This window comes from Mus caroli, chromosome 7, assembly GCF_900094665.2.
Source record: "Mus caroli chromosome 7, CAROLI_EIJ_v1.1, whole genome shotgun sequence".
Classification (NCBI taxonomy): domain Eukaryota; kingdom Metazoa; phylum Chordata; class Mammalia; order Rodentia; family Muridae; genus Mus; species Mus caroli.
Genome location: NC_034576.1, coordinates 23,434,647 through 23,447,297, shown reverse-complemented (window position 1 = coordinate 23,447,297; position 12,651 = coordinate 23,434,647). Strand labels below are relative to the sequence as shown.

The window sequence follows — 12,651 nt, the reverse complement described above, 5'->3', positions numbered from 1 at the left end:
TCCTGGAACTCACTTTGTAGACCAGGCTGGCCTCAAACTCAGAAATCCACCTGCCTCTGCCTCCCAAGTGCTGGGATTAAAGGTGTGCACCACTACTGCCCAGCTAGGACATTCTTAATATGAGCAGACTGATCTAGTTGTTTTTTTCTATAATCCAGTGTCTCTCAGGAGCTATCGTTTTTCTTCTCAGTAGCATTTAAGAATTTCAAAGTTAATAAGGCCTTATGTCTTCTATCTGTGGGAGTATTTGTAACCCCTTTCTGTTTGTTAGACATCTCTCTAAAGCATGACTAGATTCTCTACAACTGCTTGTCCTCTAGGATTGTGTGGTAAACCTATAATGTTTCATATTATGACATGCAAAAATGGCTTCCCTTTAGTAGGGACATAGACTGGGGCATTTCCAGTTTTAATCTATACAGGTATACCCATGAATTCCATAACTTCCAAAAGTGTGTAATTACAGAATCAGCTTTTCTTAGAACGTAAAGCAGTAGTCCATTAAAATCCTGAATATGTGTTTATGGAATGGTACACATATTTTAAATTTCCAAACTCTGCAAACTGAAATATATCCATTTGCCTAAATTTCATTTCTTTGAGTACTTTTTTGGGGAATGGAGTTTGGTTATAGAAAGAACAAGTAAGGCATTTTGTTATAATTTCCTTGACTTGATGCCAAGAGACAGAAAATTTTCTTAAACCTTTCCTGTTGGGCTGAAGAGATGGTTCATGGATTAAGAGCACTGGTTGCTCTTCCAGAGGACCAGGGTTCAATTCCCAGCGTCCATATGGAAGCTCACATCTGCCTGTGACTCCAGTTCAAGGGGATCTTATACCCTTACACAGACATACATGCAATCAAAACACCAATGCACATAAAATAAATAAATTACAAAAAAAAGCCTTTCCTGTTAACATGGTATCTCTTATGGAATTCTAAAGCTTCTAGCACATTTCTTATCAATAGCTGATCATTTTCATGATTTCCTTGCCTTTAGAAGCCTGGGTAGATCAGTATGTGATCTGATATGTATTGTATACAATAGAGGGTTTCTATAACTGTTGTATTTGAATAAAAATTCGAAGTTAATTTTGAATCATCCTGAATAAGTTCAGGAGTTACTAGATGCAGAACAACTCCTGCATATTGAAAGTCAGTAACTATGTTAGGACACTCAGAAAAATCAAATAATACCATATGAGTAGCAGGCAACTCTAATGTGTAAACTGAGGCACACGGGACTTCGAATCACGTTATTTTTTGGTGACTTGTAACCAGCCACTCCCACCATTCTCGCATCAGCATGAAACGGAAGCATTTCAGGAATTTGTATTCTTTTTTTTCTTTATATGAACAGAAGTCACCTGCTTTTTGGATATTTGTTGTTAATTTCTCACATATAGCTGTGACAAGCTCTTTGCCAATCTTCATTAACTACCCATACTATCAAATCTTAGCGCAAGTATGAGGCTGTTCCTGGCAGTTGTCTGTTCCTGACAACTGACAATTCTTCCTTTTATAATTAAATAAGGAACTTTTCATAATGATCCCAGTAGGAGAATGAGTTGAGGGTTAATCTCTGAGTCCTCTGGGTTTGGGGGCAATTTTAACCATCAGGAGGAGCATGGAGTCCATCTGATGGCAGAACACATCTAGCGATCCCTTGCACTGTGGACCCTCTGGTGGTAGACGAGATGCGATCTCTGACTGAAGCCCTTACAGCAGATGCTGCAGATATAGGGCTTCTCCCTGGTGTGGACCCTCTGGTGTCTTTGGAAGTGTGAGGCCTGACTGAAGCCCTTCCCACACTGCTGACACGTGTAGGGTTTCTCTCCTGTGTGGACCCTCTGGTGAATACTAAGCCCTGTGCTCTGGGTGAATTCCTTCCCACACTCCTCACACTTGAACGGCTTCTCTCCAGTGTGAATTATCTGATGGACTAGGAGATGGGATTTCTGGCTAAAGGCTTTCCCACAGCTGTTGCACTGATAGGGCTTGTCCCCTGTGTGCACTCTCTGATGAGTCTGAAGATATGAGCTCCGACTGAAGCCTTTCCCACAGACATTGCAGACAAATGGCTTCTCTCCTGTATGGCCCCGCTGATGGCTTTGGAAGCTTGAGACTGAACTGAACCCCTTCCCACACTCTTCACATTTATATGGCTTCTCTCCTGTGTGGACCCGCTGATGGCTGTTAAGATTGAATCTGAATCTGAAGCGCTTCCCACACTCATTGCATTTGTACGGTTTCTCCTCAGTGTGGACTCTCTGGTGGGTGTGGAGGTTCGAGCTGCAGCTGAAGCGTTTGCCACAGTCTCCACACTTATATGGCTTCTCTCCTGTGTGAATTCTCTCGTGGGCCTGGAGGTGTGACAACTTTGTAAAGCCCTTTCCACACACCTCACACTTGTGAGGCTTCTCTTCAGTGTGCACCCGGCAGTGGATGTTGAGATCTGAGGTGCGGCTGAAGCCCTTCCCACAGCAGTGGGAGGGCTTCTCCCTTGTGTGCATCCTCTGGCGAGTCTGAAGATGTGAGCTCTGACTAAATCCTTTCCCACAGCTGTCGCAGTGGGAGGGCTTCTTGCCCGTTTGCACTCTCTGGTTAGTCTGAAGATGTGAGTTCTTGCTGAAGCCTGTGCCACACTTGTGACATGAGTATTGCTTTTTTCCTGGATGAACACTTTGTTGAATGGGGGCGTCCTCATGTGTACTATGTACAGGGGACTTTTTCCCTACTAGGACAGGCTGATAAAGTTCATGATTGGGTCTGTCAATGAAGGCTTCTTGGCCCTTGCTGCATTGGTAGACCTTCCTTTCTATGTAAACATGATGCTGGGTGCTGGGTGACCCAGGAAAGATACCGTTACTACAGTCACCACTGATGTGGGCTTTGTCTCTTTTATGCAGTGCATTGTTATGGTGGGAAATGCAACCCAGCATGTCAACACCTGGAAGCAGCTGCCGAGGCTCTGTTTTCACCAGAGTCTTCGGACACGGCTTCTGATGCTTCTGTTTCTTGCTAAGATGTGTCTTACCCCAAGAACTCTGAGCCCTCCCAGACAGAAATTCCTGATTTTCAATCATGCTGGAATGGCTGTTTGTGGGACTCTCCAGACAGCTGGCATCCTCGGAGGCCTGGGGAAGCTGCTCTGCTCCCCAGTGGCAGGAGAAGTGGCAGTGCTCCAGGAGGTGAGGACCCTTCCCCTGAATGCTGATGACAGCTTCTGGAGCTCCGGCCAGTTTGTTGGCATCATGGCTTGTCACTTGCCAGCATGGAAGCCGCCCCCCCAGTGAAAGAAACCTCAGTCCTGTTGTGTGAAGATTAGTCGTCTTGCCTGGACTCTGGCCTCCTGAAATAATAGAGAGAAGGTGTTATCAGCAAGAATGGGGGCATCGAAGGTCCTAGTCCTCACTGCTCTCTGGAAACATCAACTAGAGACCAGCATCAAAGGTGAATGTCTGAGACCTCTGAGGAACAAGGTCTACAGGGAGAGCATCCACTCAAAAGAAGGCCACTGTCAACCATAGTGAGAAATTTAGGATGAGCTCAGAAGCGAAGAAGGTTCAAGTCACCTTCAACCTCTGCTGAGCACCTGACTCACAGAGCCTGTGTGTAGCCGTGCAGAAGGATAATGGGAAGGAAGCACTAACTCTGAGGTAACTGAAGAGCCTGTATGTAGCCGTGCAGAAGGATAATGGGAAGGAAGCACTAACTCTGAGGTAACCGAAGAGCCTGTGTGTAGCCGTGCAGAAGGATAATGGGAAGGAAGCACTAACTCTGAGGTAACTGAAGAGCCTGTGTGTAGCCGTGCAGAAGGATAATGGGAAGGAAGCACTAACTCTGAGGTAACAGGGGTGGTGGTGCTCAGACACCAGCGGAGGCAGGTGCAGAATGGAGAGAGCGAGGGTGAGACACATGAAAAGCAGGGTCTGTGAGGGCTCCCAAGCAGATGAATGCAGAGAGGGAGGGAGGGAGAGAGGGAGGGAGGGAGGGAGAGAGAGGGAGGGCGAGATAGAGAGAGGGAGACAGAGAGAGACACACACACACCGAGACAGAGAGACAGAGGGGGGTGCACACAGCACTCTACCAGGAAGAGAATTCTGGGCAGAGAGAAGTAAGCCCTAACAGCTAAGACACAAAGACAGAAGCAGGAAAAAAAAAAAAAGAGATAGGCAGAGTTGGAGTGTGAGGGCCTAGGAAGGTGAGGTTCCAGTCAGACACAGGGGATGAAGCCTGTCACCCAAACTCTTGGGAAGCTGAGGCAAGAGGATCACAAATTCAGGGCAAGCCCAGGCTACATAGCAAGACCTTGCCAGAAAACAAAAAACTGAAAACAACAAGAGTTTACTGAGTGAAATGGGTTGGGGCGTCTGGAGGTGGCACTTATCGGTCTGGGTCGAGGACACAGAAAGGGGCTGTGGAAACTCCCTGGAAAGCCACTGAGGTCAGGCATGTTGGGGGAGGAGGGTGTCCCTGCATGGAGGTCCCGGAGAGGCCATTGTGTGAAGCTGTGAAGGTGAAGCCTGGATTGCCTTGGAGACCCCAAGAGGTCAGAGATGTGATCGCCATGGGATGCCTGCCCATGGGATGCCTGCTGAGGAGAGCTACTAACAGGGGGTGGAAAGCAGCCTCCCCACCCCTCACATAAATGTGTTACAGTCCACAGAGCTGAAGGGAGGAGGTGGAGATCTCAAGGGCACTTAGATGTCAGATGTGAGGATGCAGGGTTTAGAGTTTGCTATCATGTTTTTGTTTTTTAAGATTTATTTTATGTCTGTGAGCACACTCTTGCTGTCTTCAGACACACCAGAAGAGGGCATCAGACCCCATTACAGATGGTTGTGAGCCACTATGTGGTTTCCAGGAATGAACTCAGGACCTCTGGCAGAGCAGTCAGTGCTCTTAACCGCTGAGCCAGCTCCCCAGCCCCTGCTTCCATCGGTTTTGTTCTATTTCTGGTTCAGTCTTTCCTCACTAAGCCCCACCTCCTCTGCTTTAGAATGATGCTTTATTATGTGCCACTGTATGTTGGATTATCTGGGGTTTTTTTATCTTTTATTTTTTTTTATGGAAAGTTACACTTAAGAGATTGCATGCGTCTCAGAAGAGACTTTAAACAGTGGACTTCTAAACAGTGTTAAGACTATAACAGACGATGGGGATTTTGTGGTTAGTCTGAATGCATTTTGCATTCTGCTATGGCTACAAGCCTATGGGGGCCAAGGCGTGTGTGGTGGTTTGAATAGGTATGGCTGCCACAGGCTCGTGTGTTTGAATGCTTAGCGCACAGGGAATGCCAAGGCTTGACAGAGATCAGGAGATGTGGCCTTGTTTGAGGCAGTGTGTCAATGGGAGTGTGCTTTGAAGTTTCAAATCCTCAAGCCAGAACCAGTGTCTCTCTTCCTGATGCCTTTAGATCCAAATATAAAACCTCTGCTACCGTTCAATCCCACCATGATAATGAACTAAATCTCAGAAACGGCGGTATCAAGCCTCAGTAAAATTCTTTCCTTTTTAAGGAAACACACACACACACACACACGTGCACACACATGGAAACTCATACTCAAAAAGAGATATTTTTAAAATTTTATTTAAATCACAGCATCTATTTGTAAAATGCAGTTGTAAAAAATGAAGTGGACGCTGGAGAGATGCCTCAGTGATTCAGAGCACTGACAGCTCTTCCACAGGACCCAGAGTGGGTTTGCAACACCCACATGCTGGCTCACAACCATCTGTAACTCCAGGTCCAGGGGATCTAATGCCCTCTTCTGGCCTCTGTGGGTATCATGAGTGAATGTGGTACAGACACACATGCTGACAAAACAGTCACATGTACATAAAATACAAAATAAGTAAACCTAAAAGGGAAGCAGTGGAGTGCAACAGACACACGGGTGTGAACTTCTGACATCACCAAGGACACAGGGCCCCGTCCTCACCCACTGAGAGCAGCATCCTGAAGTTCTCCAGCATCACATCGTGGTACAGCTTCCTCTGAGCAGCGTCCAGCAGCCCCAGCTCCTCCTCACTGAAGACCACAGCCACGTCCCTGAAGGTCACTGCCTCCTGTGACAGCAAACACATTCCATGTTTCAGAAAAACTGCTATTTTTAATCAATTATCAAAGTACCCAAGATTTTAAAAAGTGTCCAGTTTAGGCCAGAGAATAGAGAATCAGGAATACTTACTGCCTACCAATTAACTGGGGATATAGTCACTGTTATTAGCAAAACACACATTAACTCCTTGGAGTTGATGGTTCTAGGTAGCTGGAGAGCTTGGCTGAACTCCATGTAAAATACCCCTGTGCATTAGTATTCATGCTGCAGTTTCCTGAATCATGGCTCCTGGGTGCTCAGCGGTGTCTAATAAATGCGCTGAGTTTCAGGGCTGCTGGTGTGTCTCCATCAGAGCACATGGCTTTTGCTCTCAGCTTGTCTGTACACGTGTCTGTGTGTCTGTCCTTCCTTCGTTCCTTCATCGATTGCTTTGGATCAACTACGGAAGCCGTGCACTTGGTGGCAGCCATACACTTTCCCTGGTTGTTCAGGAAATAAATGCTCAGGACGCCCCGTGCAGGAAGTGAGGGTGGCCAGAGGTCTGTGTGCATGTGTGTACACATGTGTGCATACATGTCAGTGTACTATGTACATGAGGGTGCACATGAATGAACAGGATGAAGGAGAACCCCTGGTGCTGGCAACCTTTCTTTTTGTTGTTTTTGAATCATCAGGGTCTTTCCATGCCTTAGAACTTGCCAAATAGGCTAGGATGGATGCTAATGAGCACCAGGGATCTGCCTGTCTCCACAGAGTCCCAGAAACAGGAGACACGCTTCAGTGAGGTGGAAGAAGAAAGCCCAACTTTGAAAATATGTCCTCTGATGTCTACATACATGCTTTTGCATGTCCACAACCAACATCCTCACACAATAATAATAATACAAAAATTTACAATGATCAAAATTCATGAACCACACCAATAGGGAGAATTTATATGTATTTGCAAGATAAAATTAGGTGAGCCGTGGAAAATGATGTCACTTTTGAAATGTAGGAAAACTTAAATGACTTTTTAAAAATGTATATGCATGCCCTGTGTGTACATGTGTGTAGGTGCCCTGAGAGACCAGAAGAGGGCGCTGGACACCCTGGAGTTGGAGTTACAGGCAGTTGTAAGTATCAGGTGTGGGTGCTGGGAACTGAGCCAGTGACCTTAACTACTGAGCCATCTCTCCAGCCCACTTTTTAAAATTCTTTTTAGTCATCCTTTTACACTTTCCTGTGTGCACTGCACTGTGAGGACATGTTCCCACTGTCCTTTTTTTTGCTTTTGTTCCAGACAGGGTTTCTCTGTGTAGCCTTGGCTGTCCTGGAACTCACGTTGTAGACCAGGCTGGCCTCGAACTCAGAAATTCGCCTGCCTCTGCCTCCCAAGTGCTGGGATTAAAGGCATATGCCACCATGCCCGACTCCCACCATCCTCTCTTATCCCTCCTCCTTCCAGACCTTTCTTCTCAGTAACTTTCGCTCTTCCTTCATGCAGTTCAGAGAGGCTCAGCTGCAGAGCACTTGCCCAGCATGCAGGGGTCCTGTTTCCAATCCCTAGCACTGTGGGGATGGGGGAAGCAACCCGACTTACCTGTAACTTGGTCATTGTTCTCTTCTCTTTGAGACAAGGCAGGGCTCTGGGAAGCAAGCTGGGGGAGGAGGGGCTTCGTGAGAACACTGCTAGGACAGTTGGTCCACATGGCTTCCTCAACTTCTCCATCAGCCCCAAGGGCTGTGCGGGCTGACCAGGCTTTTCTTTCTAGTTTCTACTCATAGGTAGTGCCATGCCTCACCTTGCTCACAGCAGGGGGGTTAGAAAAGGCAACATTCTCTATCTCTGGGTGCTGGGCACTATTGCCTTCACAAATCTGGCTGTGTTGATGGGCTTCCCAGAAAAACAAATCTTTAAGAAGCTCTGAACTCTGACGAATACTGCGTCATGACTGATCTCTGCTCTCGGAAGGGTCTGTTAATATGACAGCTCTCTTACACACAATTGTTTCCATACATAGGAATGATAGTCCCCCCCCACCCCCCGCTCTGTCTCTCACACTAAAAGGTTTAAATACTAGTAAATTAAATGTTGTTTATCTGCAAGAGCCCCCACAAAGTCTCTGTTTCCGTGTGCATGCAAATAATGAGATATAAAAACCCTCTCTAAGGAAAAGGGAGTTTGTCACTGGGAAATGGCTCATCAGATAATGGTGACTACAGACAAGGGAGAGACCACCTGAGTTCCAGTCTCTGAACCCCACATGGTGGAAGGAGAGACCGGACTCCCACAAGGTATTTCCTGACCTCCTTCATACACAAGCTGTGGCATGTCCCACTAAGGAAATAAGTAAGTAAATTAAAAAATGCAAAAAAAAAAAATCGCATAAAAACCAGTTGCAAACAACTTAAGGCTTCAGGCCGCCTCTCATCACAACTCCTCCCCCATGCTCCCTTGGGATGCTAGATTCTTCCCTCGGACTCTCTCCGGAAGCAGGGGAAGTAGGACCAGGTAGCACTGCCTCGGGCTGAGCCCAGCAAGAGAGGACTCTGCCACCGCCATCGCCATCGGTGCCCCAGTTCTCCCTGTCCGCGGACTTGTTTCTCAAAGGGACACACCGTTAGCACGAGCACACACGAAGGGCCGCAGGACGCTCCAAGTTTTCACATTTCCAGAAGCACTACAGCCCGCCCGGCTCCGCTTGCAGAAGAGGTTGACCGCCTGGAGTGGGAACTACAATTCCCAGAATGCTTCAGTAGAAGCGCCAAACTATAGTGCGCTTCTATAATGACATTCCCCAGCTCTTTAAAACCATCAATAAGTTCCAAGCTGTTTTCACTACAGTGGGCCCCCGGAAATAGTTTTTATTTGGGGGGGGGTTGCTTTTCGATTTATTCATTTCTGAAACGCCACTGTCAGGGCCCGTTGTTTGTAGACTCAAATAGTATGCAAAAGCAAAGAGTGTTTTATTCAGCAGAAGACCAGCGGGGATCCCTTGTTTCAAAAAGGAGAGAACCCAAAGTGAGATTGTAAGCCCAATTTGAAGCACATTAGGGGAGGTCCAGGATAGGTGCGCTTTGTCTTACTCCACCTTTAGGTATTCTAGAACCATCACCAGGGCGTGGAGGGCCCGAAACTATTGCTGAGGAATCCCAGGATAAGTGGGCTTTGTCTTACTCTATCTCCACGGAAATTCCAGAACCATTACTGAGACATGGGGCTGGAAACTGTTGCTGACCCACTGTCCTAGATTCAGGCTATATGGCTGGGCACCTTCTAGTTTCTGACTAGCTGCCTGACCTGTTTGTTTGTTTGTTTTTCTAACTTGCATGGGCTTTCCTGGACTTGCCCAGTTCTTAGGCCTAGTCTCTTGACTACTGATTTGAAACCTATCATGGAGTCATCACGAAAGACAAATATGGATATTTTGTTTTTGTCGTTTTGATTCCCCCACCCCCAACCCTCCCCGGAGACACAGCATCTCTCTGTATGTAGACTTGACTGTTCTGGAACTCCCCACCCCCTCCCGTAAACAATGGTGGCCTCTAAGGCATAGATCTGCCTGCCTCTGCCTCCCTAGTGTTGGGATGAAATGTGTGGGCCATCACACACTGCTATTGATACTTTTGAAAAACAATGAAGTCCCATATTATATTTCTATATAAATGTTAAAACTTCAACTGTGAAGCTATAGGAACCTGATCTGGCAACAGAGTTAGAGCCCCTTCATAGACTCCCTCTGTAAGGCGTTGGGGAAAGGCTCAGTGGTAGAGCTCTGCCTAAAATCTTCTAGTGAGGGGTTGGGATCATAGCTTGATGGTAGAGCCCCTGCCTAGAATCCCCCAGTGAGGAGCTGGGGGTGTGGCTCAGTGGTAGAGCCCCTGCCTAGAATCCCCCAGTAGGGAGCTGGGGGCGTGGCTTAGTGGCAGAACCCCTGCCTAGAATCCCCCAGTGAGGGGCTTGGGATGTGGCTCAGTGGTAGAGCCCCTGCCTAGAATCCCCCATTGAGGGTATGGGGGTGTGGCTCAGTGGTAGAGCCCCTGCCTAGAATCCCCCAGTGAGGGGCTGGGGGCGTGGCTCAGTGGTAGAGCCCTGCCTAGAATCCCCCAGTGAGGGACTGGGGGCGTGGCTCAGTGGTAGAGCCCTACCCAGAATCCCCCAGTGAGGGGCTGGGGGTGTGGCTCAGTGGCAGAGCCCCTGCCTAGAATCCTCCAGTGAGGGGCTGGGGGTGTGGCTCAGTGGCAGAGCCCCTGCCTAGAATCCTCCAGTGAGGGGCTGGGGGTGTGACCTGGTAGTAGAACACAGACGATCTGGGTCACTATTCTATTGCTGTGAAGAAACACCGTGACCAAGGCAACTCTTACAAAAGAAAGCATGTAACTTGGGGCTGGCTTATACTTTCAGAGCTTTAGTCCATTATCCTGTCAGGAGCTTAACAGCAGGCTGGCATGGTGCTGAAGAAGTGGCTGAGACCTATATATTGATCCATACACAGAAGGCAAGAAAAAGAGACATTGGGCCTAAGGCCATAGCTATATCCTCATCCTCCTAATCTTTTAAAAGAGTTCCACTCGCAGGTGCCTAAGCATTTAATATATGAGCTTACGGAGGCTTTCTCACTCAATCCACAACCTGCTCAATTCCCTAGGGAGGGGCTGGGATCATAGCTTGGTGGTAGAGCCCCTGCCTTAGAATCCCTCAGTGTGTGTGTGTGTGTGTGCGTGTGTGTGTGTGTGGTGCCTCAGTGGTAGTACTGACACCTGACATGCATCCTGTGTTTGTGCCATAATTCTTCCTCATCCAAACACACACCCATTAGTTGGGAACAAAGGGTAAGCTAAAACTGGAAAACTTGAGTTCTTGGTACGATATTTAAGGAACACTGGATTCAACTTATATCTAATACTGTGTTCCAAAGTATTCAACACTAATACAACCTACAGACACGACAAAAACACTCTTTCTGGCTTCTAACAATGAAGAAGGATTACACCCTGACAGTTCACACTGTACTCAAGCAAACTGTCCGAATGCAACAGGCAACTGGACTCCATGCCAGCTAGTCTGGAGGCTCAGAATGGCAGAAACAAGAGATGCTGCCTGTGGCCAGCAAATGTCTTGGCAGGTACAGGCCTGAGGACCTGAGATCAATCCTTGAAATATACACAGTGGAAGAAGAGAAGTGACTCCATGTAGTTTACATCTGCCTCTACCACAGGTGCTACTGCACACACACACTCAGAGAGAGAGAGAGAGAGAGAGAGAATTCATGAATAAAAATAAACTACAAATCGTAGAAACACAACTTGTCTTCTTTTGTCTGTCTCGGCGTGGCTGAAACACTGCTTCCGACTCCACCACGCTGCAGCAATGTGTCAATAAGCTTCTTGCCTGAAGGACGTTCAACAGAGTTGCACCCTCTTATTCCCACATCCTCCCTAAAACATAACAAAAACATGTTATATAACCGGATTTGCTTGGACCTGCCTGCAGTATAAATAAAGAGGCTGAGACTTTTATACAGTTTAAAGCTTAGGTCTTTTGCCAGGGCAGTCTCTCAGCTAGGGTTTAGACTTAATTTGACTATTTTAGCCTACAACCTGACCCACCATGTGGCTGGCCCTTTACCTCTCTGCTCCTTTCCCCACCCATCTATATTTCCTTCTGTGTATTCCTCCTAATCTTCTGCATCTGTCTCTTCCTCCCCGCCCTGCCCCCGTCCCAGAGTCACTTTCTGTAGCCAGGGGTTTGGCTACTTTACCACCCTTGTCTATACCAATCCCTCCCAACCCCTTAACACTAGGGAAAAGAGAAAAATTTAGTGGGGACAGGGGATGTTGAGATCTTTTTAGAGTACTTCCTGCACCTGTCTGACTCTTCATAGGTTGAACAGGGCACCTGCGTCCTTGGGGACAATATGATTTTTCTCATAAATCCTGAGCCCCCAGGTTTTTCTCAACTCCCAGTCTGCAGCCTTTTTTCCCAAGTCTGTAACCTAATTAAGATGGGGTTATATTTACCAGCGTCCATCACTGGATGGCAAGGGGATCTAACACCCATAGAGATTATCCGGTCATCAGACTTTTGGCTCACTTGAACGAAGTCCACTTTGACAAGGGGATCCCACCAATTGTGTCATGCAATCCCAGAAGAAGCAGAAGAAAGATTCTGTTCCTCCACACTGCTGTCGCCAGGCCTTGTCATTGGTTTTGCATCGGGGCAAACAAAAAAGTGATGGGTACTCAGGAATCCCACAGCCCTGGTGAGTGTAAGCAGATCATTTAAGTCAAAGATTAAATAGGGAAACCAGGTACCTGCTGGGGCAGCTTTGTGCCGCTGCTGGAGTCCAGGTTAGGTTCCAGGGTCTCTGAGGGTTTTGTTCCTTCACAAGGGCCTGTGCTCTGAGTTTAAGCCTCCCAGGAGAGCCCGCCCACTGGGAATGAGGAGCAGGGCAGTTTTAGTTTTAGTTGGTTGCTTGGATTTTTGGAAACTTGCCATCTGGGTAGAGATAAGGGTCTGATAAGTGACCATTCATGTGGTGAATCCAGGCGGCAATTCCAATAACTTTGAGATCTATGGGGTTGGTTAGCCCAACATCT

The 12,651-nt window shown here is 47.4% G+C and overlaps 1 protein-coding gene across 2 annotated transcripts; it reads right to left on the bottom strand.

Moving 5' to 3' along the window:
- Window positions 1-1,561: 1,561 nt before the first annotated feature.
- On the bottom strand, window positions 1,562-8,763 carry LOC115031517 (zinc finger protein 235-like). Of its 2 annotated transcripts, XM_029479441.1 has the most exons (4): window positions 8,671-8,763; window positions 7,652-7,709; window positions 5,950-6,076; window positions 1,562-3,353 (listed from the first exon to the last, which is right to left on the bottom strand). In XM_029479441.1, the coding sequence occupies exons 2-4, from the start codon at window positions 7,664-7,666 to the stop codon at window positions 1,657-1,659; spliced, it is 1,839 nt and encodes a 612-aa protein (XP_029335301.1). In that variant the 5' UTR covers window positions 7,667-7,709; window positions 8,671-8,763; the 3' UTR covers window positions 1,562-1,656. The 2 variants fall into 2 exon arrangements, with proteins under 2 accessions (XP_029335301.1, XP_029335300.1); XM_029479440.1 differs by lacking the exon at window positions 8,671-8,763 and having other exon boundaries at window positions 7,652-8,053.
- Window positions 8,764-12,651: the final 3,888 nt, after the last annotated feature.

Excerpts from the sequence above, each read along its gene's own strand:
- LOC115031517 (XM_029479440.1), bottom strand. The coding sequence starts at position 7,780 with ATGGAGAAGTTGAGGAAGCCATGTGGACCAACTGTCCTAGCAGTGTTC. Across the intron at positions 6,077-7,651 it reads GAACAATGACCAAGTTACAG|GAGGCAGTGACCTTCAGGGA; the intron begins GTAAGTCGGGTT and ends TTGCTGTCACAG. Across the intron at positions 3,354-5,949 it reads CAGGATGCTGCTCTCAGTGG|GAGGCCAGAGTCCAGGCAAG; the intron begins GTGAGGACGGGG and ends CTATTATTTCAG.